A 13694-nucleotide genomic window follows, 5' to 3' on the forward strand; every position below is an offset into this window, starting at 1 on the left:
TGGCTCACTGTCTGCAGCACTCCAGACTCTATAACCCGAGTGCTAATCAGCTATGCAGCCTGAAGATCTTCTACAGAAAGGTACCTTTTCAGAGGACCTCAGTTCCAGTATCCACTCCAAGATAACTTGCCTAGCTGGGCAATTCTAGCACTCAGGAGGCAGAGGCAGGCAGATCTCTGTGAGTTTGAGACCAGCCTGGTCTACAGAGCTAGTTCCAGGACAGGCTCCAAAGCCACAGAGAAACCCTGTCTCGAAAAAACAAAACAAACAAACAAAAAAGATAACTTGTCTGAACTATGGGAAATTTAGGTTGTTTTCCTTCTTTTTTGTTCTCCACCTTCTTTATCTGATGTTATTTGACAATGCGGAGATTCTTGTCACACAAACAATTTGTGTGTCACATATTTGTTTGTTTTTGTTTTTTCCAAAACAGGGTCTCACTGTGTAGCTCTGGTTGTCCTGGAACTCACGTTGTAGACCAGGCTGGCCTCGAACTCAGAGATCCATCTGCCTCTGCTTCCTGAGTGCTGGGATTAAAGGTGGTGTTCCCATGGTACCGCATTTGTCAAAGACTGATTGAGCATTAGAAAATGTTCTTAGCTGATGGCTGTCACATACCACAAGGATGTGAACTTACCCTAAACCCAGCCTTGTCTTTTTGAGAGTAATACTGGTTTGCCTGCCATATCTTCACACACACATTCCAATACCTAATTTCATGCACTGTATAAAACAGAATTTATTATCTGCTAACCCTGAGCTAATGCTGTGTGAAAACTTCACCATCCCGATAGCAGCAATACTTCAACATCCACAAAATGCATGTTTGTGTTATTTGGATTAGAAGAAGACTCCACATGAGGGCTGGTACTTTCAGTTCTGTTTATCCCTTCATCACATCTTAAAACCAGGCCCTGGTGGCACAAGCCTTTGATTCCAGCACTTTTGAGGCAGAGAGGGGCGGATCTCTGGAAGTTCCAGGCCAGCCAGGGCTACAGAGTGAGACCTTGTCTCAAATAAAATCAATGAATTCACATTCTCATTTTTGCCTGGAAACAAAAACAGTTTAGAAATGTATAAGCATTAAAATACACTCTAAATGCAAGGCACTAGTTGTTTCTCTCTTGACAAGTCATAATGACGTGGTTCTGCACCTACTACAATTGAGTAACATATCAGCTTGCCCAGGCCCTGGACATTACCCTTTGTAGGGTTTGGCATGTCCTGAAACCCCAACTTAAATGTTTACTTACTGTGTGTGAGAGAATATGAAGGTGTGAATATGGACTCCTGCTTGGTACCGTGTGTGTGTGTGTGTGTGTGTGTGTGTGTGTGTGTGTGTGTGTGTGTAGATGAGAGAACAACTCTAGGAGTCAGCTCTCTCCTGACACCTTGTTTGGGAACTGAACTCAGGTCTCAGGCCGGCATGCAAACGCCTACACCTGCTGAGCCGCCTCAGCGGCCTCTTCTTTTACTCGTTTACTCTCGGTTAGTTGAAACCCTCGAGGGGTATGACATCACGTGGATTCTGTGTCCAGTCACGTTGGCAGGAAGGCTACTTCAGAACTTCTCAGGGGCTCGTGGTGGCACTCGCCCTCAGTTCCAGCACTCCCAGCACGGGAGAAGCAGAGACAGGTGGGTCTCTGTGAATACGGTAAAACCCGATCCGTGGCTTTAGTACAAAGACTTTCAGGACTAGTCAGTGGTTCATGCTCTAAGCCCAGGATTTGGAAGACGGAGGCAGGAAGACTGATAATATATTCAAAGTTGGTGTCCAGGTTAGTTTTCTTTCTCAACCTGACACAAAGACTGTAAAGCTAGAATGCAGACTGGCTGCTGCTGAAGCCACAGTCCCTGCAGCAGTCACCTCCGCTCCCTGACGGGTCCTGACCCGTGTTGTGCTAAGCATGTCCCTTGTGAGCACCATGATTTCCAGGTGAGAGGTCTCTCACTTGGGCATGGGAGTTGATATCAAAACGGGTACTGGTGGCCACACATCCTGGCTTCCCACTGTGTCCCTGCCTCCTGCCCAGAAATCAGAGAGCCCCCACTGCAGTTTGGGCTATGCAACCCTCCCTTCCCAGAGCTGTCAGAGCAGACCCCACTTCCGCCACCACATAGACCTGATGCCCTTCTTCAGCCTTCCTCCACATGCTGTCTGTCCTGGTGCTGGGCCCTGAACTCATGTTCAGTCTCCAGCACCCACACGGCAGCTCAGACCTGTCTATAACTGTAGTTCTAGGGGATCTGACACGCTCTTCTGACTCTGTGAGTACCAGGTACACATGTGATACACATGCATGTGAGCAAAACACACACACATCAAAACAATTAAAACAGGACTAGAAGGCACCTCCTCCAGGCTGCTGAAGAGCTACTGTAAACTAACTACAGCGAACAGTATACTCACTGGTAAAAGACTGTGTGACTAGGATAACTTTATGAAATTCTATTCTCAACAATTCTATTTAACACCATAGTCAAGTCGTGGTCTCGTGGTCAAGACAGTAAGGTCAAGGACAGCCAGGCACAGCGGTAGAGCTGTCCGTGTTGCTAGTGTTATAATCTGCTTAGCAAAACCTCAGCAAGCATTCATGGAGCTACTGAGTGACTTGGCGCAGTCACAGGACACAGTGCTGCACACTCACCAATAAGGAGCAGGCGGAGCTGAAATGTAAGCAAACATTACAGCTCTGTCCTTCCTGGCAGGATGATCTAAAGATACTTGTGTCCTTTTCTTTGGCTATTAGACCTTTAAACTGTTCTCCAGGAAATCTGAATTTTCTCAGGAGTCACAGCTGGGGAAGAGGAAAGCTGAGTGAGGCCTGGTTCAGTCAGGAGAGAGCTTGTCTCCCAAGAAGGGATTTCCCATGATTCCAACCTGTCAGATCCACGGCAGGAGAGACCCTTGACACCCAGGTTGTCTTTGTCCTGATTCAGTGGGGATAATAAGCTAGCCACACTACAGCAAGGGCTGCTTACCCTCACATCAGGGACACACAACAACCAGGGCTGTTTAGACAGTCTGGGCCAGGGGGACACTGGATTGATTTGTTCCTCTTCCTAATGTGACCACATTTAATATGATAACCCCCATGACTTTATCTGTTAACTGGCCAAGCTTGCTGTGACCTGTGACACAAGCCTGCCTGGCTGTGCCAGCCAGAGGCTGACCCTGGGACCCCAACCATTGGGTCTGTTTGCCTACTCATCTTAGGAGTAGGAGGGAAATTAAATTATTCCTTCGACCAACCCAGGAAGGTGACTGGTCTTTCTTCCGGAAGCCAGTGGAACCCAGCAGAACAGAAGCTGAACGTCTGATCTCTGAGACCTTTGGAAATCCTGGCACTGGGCTGAGGGCAACGACAATGTCTGCTCTTGGCGTGTGACCATCTTCAGGAAGCTGGGACTGAAGGAGAAGAAAAAAAAGTTTTTTTTATTCAAGGAATTAAAGGTGTGTGCCACCAACACCACCACCCAACTTCATTAAAATCTTAAGGGAATCTATTACATTGCCATGTAAAGTGTCTAAGAAAAACAAAAGGTGGCAGTTAGATCATGGCCTGCGCCTTACTAACAGTAGGAAAGAAGGCAGTTGGTGCTATCTGTAAGCCCTGGACTAGATGGACAAATATAATGTAGTCATGGGCTGGAAGAGTCACCATTGCTGAGGTGTACAAATTAATATGACCAACAATGAAAACTAAACTAAAAGGAGCTAGCAACACAGACTGACAGACTGGATATGAAAACAGAATCCATCCTTCTCCTGCATACAAGAAACACACCTCAACTTCAAAGACAGACATGGTCTCAGAGTAAAGGTTTGGGGAAAAAATATTCCAAACAAGTGTACATAAAAAACAAGCGGGTGTAGCTATCCTAATATCTAACAAAATAGATTTCTATCTAAAATCACTCAGAACAGATGAAGAGGGACACTTCATATTAATCTCAGGAAAAATCCATCAAGAGGAAATCTCAATAATGACTCTTTATGCCCAAATACAAGGGTACCCTCATATGTAAAAGAAAAACTTCTAAAGCTTAAATCATACATTAAATCCTACACACTAATAGTGGGAGACTTCAAACTCCACTCTCACCACTGGACAGGTCAATCAGACAATAAATGAGCAGAGAAATAAGGGAAATAACAGATGTTGTGACTCAAATGGACATAACAGACCATTCTTTTCCATCCAAACAGAAAAGAATATACCTTTTTCTCAGAACCTCATGGAACCTTCTCGAAAACTGATGACATACTTGGTAACAAAACAAACCTCAACAAATACAAAAAAAATGGATAACCCAATATATCTGATCAGATCATCATGGTTTAAAACTAGAAGTCAACAGCAATACTAATTCCAGAAAACCCACAAACACATGGAAATTAAGCAGTTCTCACCTTAATCATCAATGGGTCAAGGAAGAAATAGAGAAATTAAAGACTTCCTAAAATTCAATGAAAATGACCACACAACATACCCAAATTTATGGGACACAATGAAAACAATGTTGAGGAAAATTCATAGCACTAAATGCCTACATAAAGATGCTGGAAAATCCCACACTAGGGAATTAACAGAATATTTGAAAACTTTACATCAAAAAGAAGCAAACTCACCTAAAAGGACTAGAAGACAGGAAATAAACTGAGAGATGAAATCATGAAAATAGAAACAAAGAAAACAATACAAAGATTTAATGAGACAAAGAGTTGATTCTTCAAGAATATCAACAAAATAGACCAACCCTTATCCGAATTTTTTAAAAAAAAAAAAGGCAGAGAGGGAATATACAAATTAACAAAATCAGAAATGAAAAAGGGGCATAACAACAGACACGGAGGAAATACAGAGAATCATCAGGTCATATTTCGAAAACCTGTAGTCCACAAAATTGGAAAGCTTAAAGGAAATGGACAACTTTCTGGATAAATATCACTTACCAAAATTAAATCAAAACCAAATAAGCAAATTAAACAGACTTAGAACTGTTGAAGAAATAGAAACAGTCATCAAAAGTCTCCCAACCAAAAAAAGCCCAAGTCCAGATGGTTTCAGCTCGGAATTCTACAAGCCTTTCAAAGAAGAACTAATACCAATACGCCTCAAATTATTTCACACAATAGAAACAGAAGGAACAATGCCAAATTCTTTTTATGAGGCTACGATTACTATGATACCCAAACCACAGAAAGACATTACTAAGAAAGCGGATTACAGACCAATCTCACTCATGAACAATGATGCAAAAATACTCAATAAAATATTGGCAAATGGAATCCAAGAACACATCAGAACCATCATCCACCATGATCAAGTTGGCTTCATCCTGGAGATGCAGGGATGGTTCAACATATGAAAATCTGTCAAGGTAATCCACCATATAAACAAACTGAAAAATAAAAACCACATGATCACCTCATTAGATGTCAAAAAAGCTTTCAACAAAATATAACAGCCCTTCATGACAAAGGTCTTGGAGACAGCAGGGATACAAGGGACATACCTAAACATAATTAAGGCAATATACAGCAAGCCAACAACCAACATCAAACTAAATGGAGAGAAACTCCCAGCAATTCCACTGAAATCAGGAAAGGAACAAGGTTGTCTACTCTCTGCATATCTATTCAATATAGTTCTTGAAGTCCTAGCTAGAGCAATAAGACACCAAAAAGAAATCAAGGGGATACAAATCAGAAAAGAAGTCAAACTCTGTTTCCTGATAATATGATAGTTTACATAAGTAATCCAAATAATTCTACCAAGGAACTTCTACAACTCATAAACACTTTCAGTAATGTAGTAGGATACAAGATTAACTCAAAAAAATCAGACAAGGTGTTGAAATATGGAGCGGCGGCGGGGCTGCGTCCCCAACACCCCGGCTGCTTGGCTAGCTCATGCCCGAAATAACAACACACAAACTGTATTCATTTAAAGAACTGCTTGGCCCATGAACTCTAGCCCTTACAGGCTAATTCTCGCACCTGGACTAGCCCATTTCTAATAATGTGTGTAAGCACCCCAAGGTGCGCTTACCGGGAAGATTCTAGCCTACATCCATCTTCATCGCATGTGCCTCAGAGAGCAGAGCTATCGCGTCTACCCGGGAGAGCTGAGCATGGCGTCTCTGCTCCAGCAGAGCTGTCGGGTCTCTCCGGGAGCAGAGCAGAGTCTGACCTCACTTCCTCTTCCGCCCAGAATTCTATTCTGTTTACTCCTCCCATCTATGTTCCAGCCATGAGGCCAAGCAGCTGGTTTATTATAACTTAACCAATGAAATCAACAGATTGATATATGACACTCCCACATCAACAAGGGAGGAGGAAAAATGAGGTAGGAGGCAATAAAAAAAGAAGGGAGTAGGAAGTAGAAGTGTGGGAAGTGTGAAGAGAAAGGAGGAGAAGGGAAGAGGCAAGCATAGAGAAGTAGGAAGAAAAGGCAGTAGGGAAGAAGTGGGAATAATTTGGAGGGGAGGGGAGAACAGAGGCTGCAGGGAAGAGGGAATCAGATGAAGGAGGAGGGAAGGAAGAAATAGGAGAAATGCAGGCAAAGGAGTGACTAGGGAGGAGGAAAGAGTATGGAGGAGGGGGTAGAGAGTGGTGGGTCTCCGTGCCATCTGCCAGCACACACATATCCCCAAGTCCCTGGGCTCCACCATCTTGTCCCAATCACCCCACCAGGTCCCTGATGCCCTACCCCCTCTGCAGTATCACAGGGTCCCACAAACACAGGGGCCAGACCCACATTTTTGTGTGAAGAGTCAACTATGTGCTCATGGGATGCTGAACAGCTCTATTCCTGGGGACTGGATGGTCACTTAACCATGGGCACACACTATTGCTGTTCACAACATTCATTTATTAAAATTAATGATGTGAACTCTGTCCTTCTTAACTGCAGTTGGAGGGTGTGCTATGATTAGAATGGTTACAGTGTAGCATGGGAAGATGGGTCACAGGCAAATAAAAAAATTTAACAATTGAGTAGGCGTGGGAGGTTAAAAATGCTATGGGCAAATGAACACCACACACCCGATGAGGAGACTCCTAATGGAACCCAAGCAGCAGCTGGCCATGGAGCCTCGAGTCCTATAGGTTAGTTATGGGACAGAGCAGCCCCACTGGCAGCAGAGGGTCCACTGCTGGTCTCAGGAGTCATGGAGTTTCAGCTCAGGTCATATGCTGATATTGCCTCCATCAAGAGGCAGCTTGAGCGTGTGTTCTAGTGGCTAAAGCCCCTTCCCACACTGAGTGCAGGCTCCCTGGAGAGAGATCTAAGCAGCATAGTGGCCAGAAAATTCACATGGAACATTTTCTTTAGAATTCTTAACATAAGCGTTTGCATTAAATGAGGCCCTCTATGTCTTATAGAAATGACTTGCAGAGGGTTTCCCAAGGCCTTCGCCCTACAGCACCTTCACTGGACTCATGGCGATGGCTCTCCAGCTGTAGTGGGACCCGATGCTCTGCACTATCACCGCTCTGACAACATGGCCCACAAGAGGGGTATAGCCCAGAGGGCATTTCAGTGAGTTCAGGGTGAAGAAGATGGAGTGATTGAGCAGTCCTTGTCGTCTGTGGATGCTAGTCACGCAGGCCTGTCAGGAGAAAGTGTGGCAGTGAACACCAGGAGCCTGAATCCCTGGGCAATCTCTGTCCTTCCACTCTCTGGCTCTAAACACTTGCCGACCCCACTGTGCCACCGTGTCCTGTCTGTCCTGCCTGCTACACTGCCAACACTGGGGTCCGTGTCACCCACCCCCTTCCCCAGATCCAACCTCACACCAATTAGAGAGGAGACTCTGTTGGTGGCTCAGTCCTGCTGGGGAGAGACCATGAGTTATCAATAGTCACCAGTGGCCATTAGCCCCTGTGGTTAATGTGGATAGGCCAAGGTTGATGGTAAAGGAAGACAGTATGGAGTAGACTATTGCCACCTCCCAACCCCGTCACTCTTCAAGCTCATGCTTTCATCTGTACCTTTGTGGACACTTATTTGCAAGCTAGTTGAACCACACCCCAGCCACAGCCCCATTTTGCATTCCCACCTTCCCACCAATGCTCTCTGAACTGCTCATTTTTCTCCTGTTGTTTTTAGAATATCCCACCTATCAGTCCATGTGGCAAACCCTGTGACTCAGGATTGAAGTATTGCATGTATGACCTCTGTTGTCTTTAGTTACTTCTTTACGAAGTCCTGCCATTTAAATAAATGGGTCAAGGAGACATTCTCCATATGTCCATAGTTCCCAACACACCCAACAGAGAGTTAGTCACAAATACCACCAAAGGAGGCTTTGAAACAAGCCAACAATATGGAATAGCCATTACCTCTTCCAGGTGCCTACGCTTTGTGGCCTTCAATGACTGTACTGTAATCTTTGAGGATCCTTGCTCCACAGAATACTCAATGTCTAACCAGTCCCCTTCATACGGTGTAAAACCTAAGATAGCTAAGAGAAAATTGAGTTTAGAATTCTGCCAACTATCTCCAGTCTCAACTTTAGAAGACTCTGGATAAACGTGGTTACATTTTAACATCAGTCAAGTAAATTTCATTACTACGTTGACTTTTAACACCATGATGAAGTGGGTAGTTGGTGTAAGGTACAGGTAGCTTAGAAATCTTCCAGCTAGAATGGAAATAGATAATTCTTTGTTGTTTGTTTTTTGGTTGGTTTTTTTGAGACGGGGTTTCTCTGCCTTGACTGTCCTGGAACTCCCTTTGTAGATGAGACTGGTGAACTCGCAGAGTTCTGCCTGCCTCAGACTTCAAGAATGCCAGTATTAAAGACATTTGCCACCACCGCTAGGCTCAGAAACTGATTGTTTCTAGACACTGGTTTTGCTCTATTCCCTTAACTGAATCAAGTGGACAAATGGACAATGGCATCACAGTCTGTTTCTTTGGGAACACTGGAGGATTTACTGCTTAATTGGTCACATCCAGAGTCTTCTCTTTGAGACAGGGCCTCACGTGTTCCAGACTGTCTTCAAACTAATTCTCCCCTTTTCCCCCTCTCTCTTTTGCTCCTTCCCTCTCTGTGTATTCTTCTCTTCCTTTCTCCACCCCTTACCCATCCCTCTCTCCTTCCCACTCTCTCTTTTGCTCTTTACATTTCTCTGTTGTATCCTCTCTCTATCCCTCTCCATCCTTATCTCTCCCCTCCCATCTCTCCTTTCCTCTATCCCCCTCTCTTGTGTACTATCTCCCTCCATTCACCCTCTCTCAGACTCTCTCCATCTCCCTTTCTTCCATTCACCTGCCCTCCCTGCTTCTATCTCTCTTCTTTACACTCTTTCTCCCCTTCTCTTCCTCCACCACCATCTCTGCTTTTCTTCTTTATCTCCCCCCTTTCCTGTCACTCCTCTCCGTTCTTCCTCACTGTCTCTCTTCCTCTTTTCTTTACTCTCTCTCCCTCCTCTTGCATTCCCTCACTCCTCTTTCATCCTCCATCCTTCTGTCTCCCCTGCCTGATTCCCTCTCTCCCTCATTCCTCTCCCACCTTCCTCCATATCTCTCCCTCTATTTATGTCTCTCCCCCTCTCCTTCCCTCCATGCTCTCTCTCTTTCCCTTTCCGCCTCTCTTCCTCTTTCTCCCTCTATCCCTCTCTTTACCCCCCTTCCATCACTCTCTCCTACCTCTCCATTCACCTCTTTCCTCTCCCTTTATCCCTTCCTCCCTCACCTCTCCTACTCCCCTCCCTTCCTCCACTTTTTCCTCCTCCCTCCTTCCCTCTATCTCTCTTCCTCCTTGTCTCTCATTTTTCTCTCTTGCCCTGCTCTCATCCACTCTATGTCCTTCTGCCCCTACTTCTCCCTCCCACCCACTTCCTCTCTGTGGACTCCTCTCTTTGTCCCTGCATCCCCTCCTCCTATCTCTCTCCATCCCTGTCTCTCTCCCTCCCTCCATATCTCACCTCTCCCTCTATCTCTTTCCCTTAATCCCTTCTCTGTCCCTTCCTTTCTTTCTCTTCCCTCCATGCTTTTCTCTGTCTTTTTCTCCCTTCCTCTCTCACTTTTCTGTGTCGGTTTCTCTCGTCTTTCTTCTTCTCTCACTTCTCTGTGTCTGTTTCTCTCATCTTTCTTCCTTTCCCTCTGTCTCCCTCCCTCTCACTCTATCCATCTCTCCCTCTCTCATTCTGCCTCCTTTTCTCTCTACCCCCTTCTTCTCTACCTTTCTCTCTTGTTCCCTCTCTCCCCATTTCCCTCTCTTCTTCTCTCTTTACTTCCTTTTCTGTCTCTCCATTTCTCCCACCCCCCTTTTTCCTGTCTCCTCCTCTATCCCTTTCTCTTCCCTTATTCCTACTTCCCTCCCTCCCATGCTCTCTTTTCTTCTTTCTCTTTCCCACTCCCTCTTCCTGTCTCTCTCTACCTCTTTCCCATGACTCTTCCCCTCACCCTCTCCCTTTATCTCTCTATTTCTCTCTCTTCTCTACTTCTCCCCCTCTACCTCCATTTCCCCCTTTGTCTCCTTCCTCTCTACCTCCCCCTCTCATTCCCTCCATCCCTATCTCCCTTCTCTCTCCCTTTCTCTTCCTCCATCTATCTCCCCCAATCTCTTCTCTCCCCTGCCTCCTTCACTTTCTCCCGCCCTCTTTCCTCTATCACTCTCTCTCTTTCTCTTCTCACTCCCTCATCTCCCTCTCCTTGCATCCCTACCTCTCTCCTCTCTTCTTCCCTCTGTCCCTTCCTCTCTGTCTTTCTCTTTCTGTCTCCCTCTCTCAGTCCCTCTCTGTATATGCCTCTCACTATTTCCTGTCTACGCTTCTTTCTTCTCTCCCTCTTTCTTTCTCTCTCCTCTCATTCTGCCTCCTCCTCTCTTGTTTTCTTCCTTCTCTTTTTGTATCCATCACCCTATATGTCTCTCTGCCTCTCTGCCTCTCTCACCCCTCTCCACATATACCCAGGAGTCTCAAGAACCAGACTCAGATTTTCCGCTGGGGAAGTATGTGCTCTTAACCCCCTGCTCTATCTTTCTGGCCACAACAGGTCTTAGTGTTTTTAAAAATACTTTCTCTGTGGCTCATAGCCACCTATAGCTCAGAGGGGATCTGATACTCTCTTCTGAACTCTGTAGGCAACTGTATTCATGTACACAGACAAAAAACACACACACAGAAAATCTAAAATTAAATAAGCCTTAAAAGTATAAAGCTTTTTATGCATTTGTAATAGTTTTGTTATCAGAGTTACATACTCACCTGAGTGAAAAATGTATCCATGTTTTATCTCTGCATTCAACTAAATGAGCACCTAGTGAATGGCAGTGTAAGTGTTTACAAACATTACCTGTTCATACCTGCATTGCACTTGACTTTTGGTGGCCAAGATTCACCACAAATGATGAAGAGCCCCTGAACTCATCAGAGTCTGCTGCAGCCAAACCAATGTCTGCACTAAAACTCAAAATGTTAAATGCAACAGAGCTTTAAAATGAAAACTGAACCTTTAGAAATGCTGTCCAGGTAGAAGTAGTATTCATCAGCTACGTGGATGATGTCTTTCTTCACATCGGAAACACACGCAGATAATACTTGGATCTTGGAGTATGGGTCTGTAAGCTTATCATCTTCTAAGAAAACACATACCTACAAGATGAGGAAGGAAGCAGCAATAAAAACATGATCAGAAATCAAAATGGAAACCTGTATGTATAAACCACTGCCCGTGGAAGGACTGAGCTAGTAAAGGCCAAAACGGAATGGAAGATTCCATATTTAAGACGTTCTCCTTTGTTGTAAACAGCTTGGCTCATTGGGAAACCTTTCTCCATTGGGCTTTTTCCATCTGTCAACACCAACTCCATGGTTATTTCCCTCAAACTGATTTTCCTAAAGAAGTGAAGTACCAGGCATTGATCTGTCCACTAGCACCCCGGTAGTCCCCAGGCTGATGATCCATTGCCCCACAGACCTGTCTGTGCCCAGATGCCATAGCTTCCAATGAACCTACCCAGAAGACTTATGTCCAGGACCCGTTATCACCATTACAATTCCCTTAACAGAACAGGGAATGCGAACAGATTCAGTGGTTCATGGGGACCACAGAGGTAGTCTTTCAGTTCAGCAGAGGCACAAGTGGTACTCCACTTTGTGGGAAGGCACAAAGTGGATTCTCTTTATGTGTGTGCATGTAGCTGAATCCAGTCTTGCTAAATGTTCAGATGTAACTAAACTGTAATAGGAAAAGGACCATAATACACAGGTGAATTAGGAAGCAGTGCAAGACTCTCTGTATTCTTACTGAACATGTGGACAAGAAGAGCTACACTGAACACTGAATGTCAAAAGTTCAAAAGGTGGCAATGTCACAACGACCCAGGAAACCTTATATGTTCCTTTTCTTAAGAGCCCCAAATTGCTTGCTATGCAAACAGTAACAATATGCCTAATTGATAAGTGGCTGTCAGAGAACAAAAATAGAGGCATTCTCCTGAAGACTTCCACCAGCTCCCAAGAAAATTTCCAGGCTGCTTTTCCTTTCTAAGAATTGCAAGGCTTTGGCCGGGCGGTGGTGGCACACGACTTTAATCCCAGCACTCGGGAGGCAGAGGCAGGCGGATCTCTGTGAGTTCAAGGCCAGCCTGGTCTACAAGAGCTAGTGCCAGGACAGGCTCCAAAGCTACTGAGAAACCCTGTCTCAAAAAAACTAAAAAAAAAAAAAAAAAAGAATTGCAAGGCTTTGGATGTTCGGGACCCTTCCTTGCACATACTGAGAAATGGGCAGCCTGGTACTAGGAGGATCAATTCGTGCAGCAATGTTAGTTAGTAGATGATATGGGAGTGTCATATATCAATCTGTTGATTTTACTGGTTAATCAATAAAGAAACTGCTTGGCCTGATAGGTTAGAACATAGGTGGGTGGAGTAAACAGAACAGAATGCTGGGAGGAAGAGGAAGTGAGGCAGACGCCATGCTTCTCCTCTCCAGGGCAGACACGATGAAGATCCAGCCCAAGATGGACGTACACTAGAATCTTCCTGGTAAGACATCACCCCGTGGTGCTACACAGATTATTAGAGATGGGTTGATCAAGATATAAGAGTTAGCCAGTAAGAGGCTAGAGCTAATGGGCTAAGCAGTGTTTAAATGAATACAATTTGTGTGCTGTTATTTCGGGGCATAAGCTAGCCAGGTGGCTGGGAGCTGGGTGGCAGGAACGCAGCCCGCAGCTCCTACTACAAGTAGACAATTTTATTATATCTCTATTCTGTGCTATAGTTTCATGACTCTATGAGCCTTAAAACTCATGAATCTCGCACCCCAGATGGCAGAGCCCAGTGGGTTGTCAGTGTGAACTGAGTAAGTGTTTTCTGAAAGAGGAACACACACTTCACTTGAGATAGCCCTCCACTTTTGTAAATGCATCCATGAAAACATGGATTTTATCTGAGAAAGCAATGTGGCAAGATGGTGCTATGTCTAATGCTTATCACTATTGAGCCTTCTGTTTGAACACTGGGACAACATGGGATTTTCAGGGTAGAATATAGAACTCAGGGGTGGGTATGGTGGCACGTACATCATGATCCACTGGCTCAGGGTGCAGAATTCCAGGAGGACGAGGACACCTGGGCAGTAGAGTGATACCCTCCACCGCCCCTTGCTTGTTCTCTCTCTCTCTCTCTCTCTCTCGCTCGCTCTCTCTCTCTCTCTCTCTCTCTCTCTCTC

At 45.0% G+C, this 13694-nt stretch overlaps 1 protein-coding gene across 1 annotated transcript in view; it reads right to left on the minus strand.

Moving 5' to 3' along the window:
- Window positions 1–7425: 7425 nt before the first annotated feature.
- Window positions 7426–13694, minus strand: part of LOC126495846 (cancer/testis antigen 55-like) — an 8387-nt gene continuing 2118 nt past the window's right edge. Inside the window, exons 3-5 of the mRNA XM_050133424.1 lie at window positions 11470–11611; window positions 8351–8472; window positions 7426–7617 (exon numbers count right to left, since the gene is read on the minus strand). Coding sequence (XP_049989381.1) covers window positions 7426–7617; window positions 8351–8472; window positions 11470–11611 — 456 coding nt within the window. The remainder of the gene's footprint in view (window positions 7618–8350; window positions 8473–11469; window positions 11612–13694) is intronic.

This window comes from Alexandromys fortis, unplaced genomic scaffold, assembly GCF_014885135.2.
Source record: "Alexandromys fortis isolate MF-2015 unplaced genomic scaffold, M_Fortis_MF-2015_v1.1 scaffold_669, whole genome shotgun sequence".
Taxonomy (NCBI): domain Eukaryota; kingdom Metazoa; phylum Chordata; class Mammalia; order Rodentia; family Cricetidae; genus Alexandromys; species Alexandromys fortis.